General features: G+C 58.2%; 1 protein-coding gene across 1 annotated transcript in view; it reads right to left on the bottom strand.

Moving 5' to 3' along the window:
- The window catches only part of SNAPC4 (small nuclear RNA activating complex, polypeptide 4, 190kDa), a 43,357-nt gene that overhangs the window by 18,193 nt on the left and 24,829 nt on the right, over nucleotides 1-335 (bottom strand). The window contains exon 9 of the mRNA XM_011957412.1: nucleotides 143-249. Within this exon, the coding sequence (XP_011812802.1) occupies nucleotides 143-249 (107 nt within the window). The remainder of the gene's footprint in view (nucleotides 1-142; nucleotides 250-335) is intronic.

The raw sequence follows: 335 nt of genomic DNA, 5'->3' as shown, positions 1-335 counted from the left end.
GAAGGGACAGGCAGACAAGTGAAGCCTCTGCAGGAACGGCCACAGCCTCGCCACCCTGAACCCAGTCAGAGAAGGGACCACCGTTGAACACAGCCGCGTTACCTTCCCAGAGCCCAGCTCTCCTAGGATCCCGCACACTTACAGCGTCTTCCTCCGGGGCCCAGTTCCCCTTCTTCAGGCCGGGATCCAAGCTCTTGGTCCATCGGTAAATCAGCTGCATGGAGTCTCTCCCTTCCATATAGTAGACAACTAGAGACAGAGGGAGAGGGAGGTCCTGTGAGGCCAAGACACACACCCTCCATACAGTAGACAGCTAGGGACACAGGGGTCCTGTG

The sequence above is a fragment of the Colobus angolensis genome, unplaced genomic scaffold (assembly GCF_000951035.1).
Source record: "Colobus angolensis palliatus isolate OR3802 unplaced genomic scaffold, Cang.pa_1.0 Scaffold44, whole genome shotgun sequence".
Taxonomy (NCBI): Eukaryota; Metazoa; Chordata; class Mammalia; order Primates; family Cercopithecidae; genus Colobus; species Colobus angolensis.
Note: the sequence above shows the minus strand (reverse complement) of the source record. Positions and strands in the feature narration are given on the sequence as shown.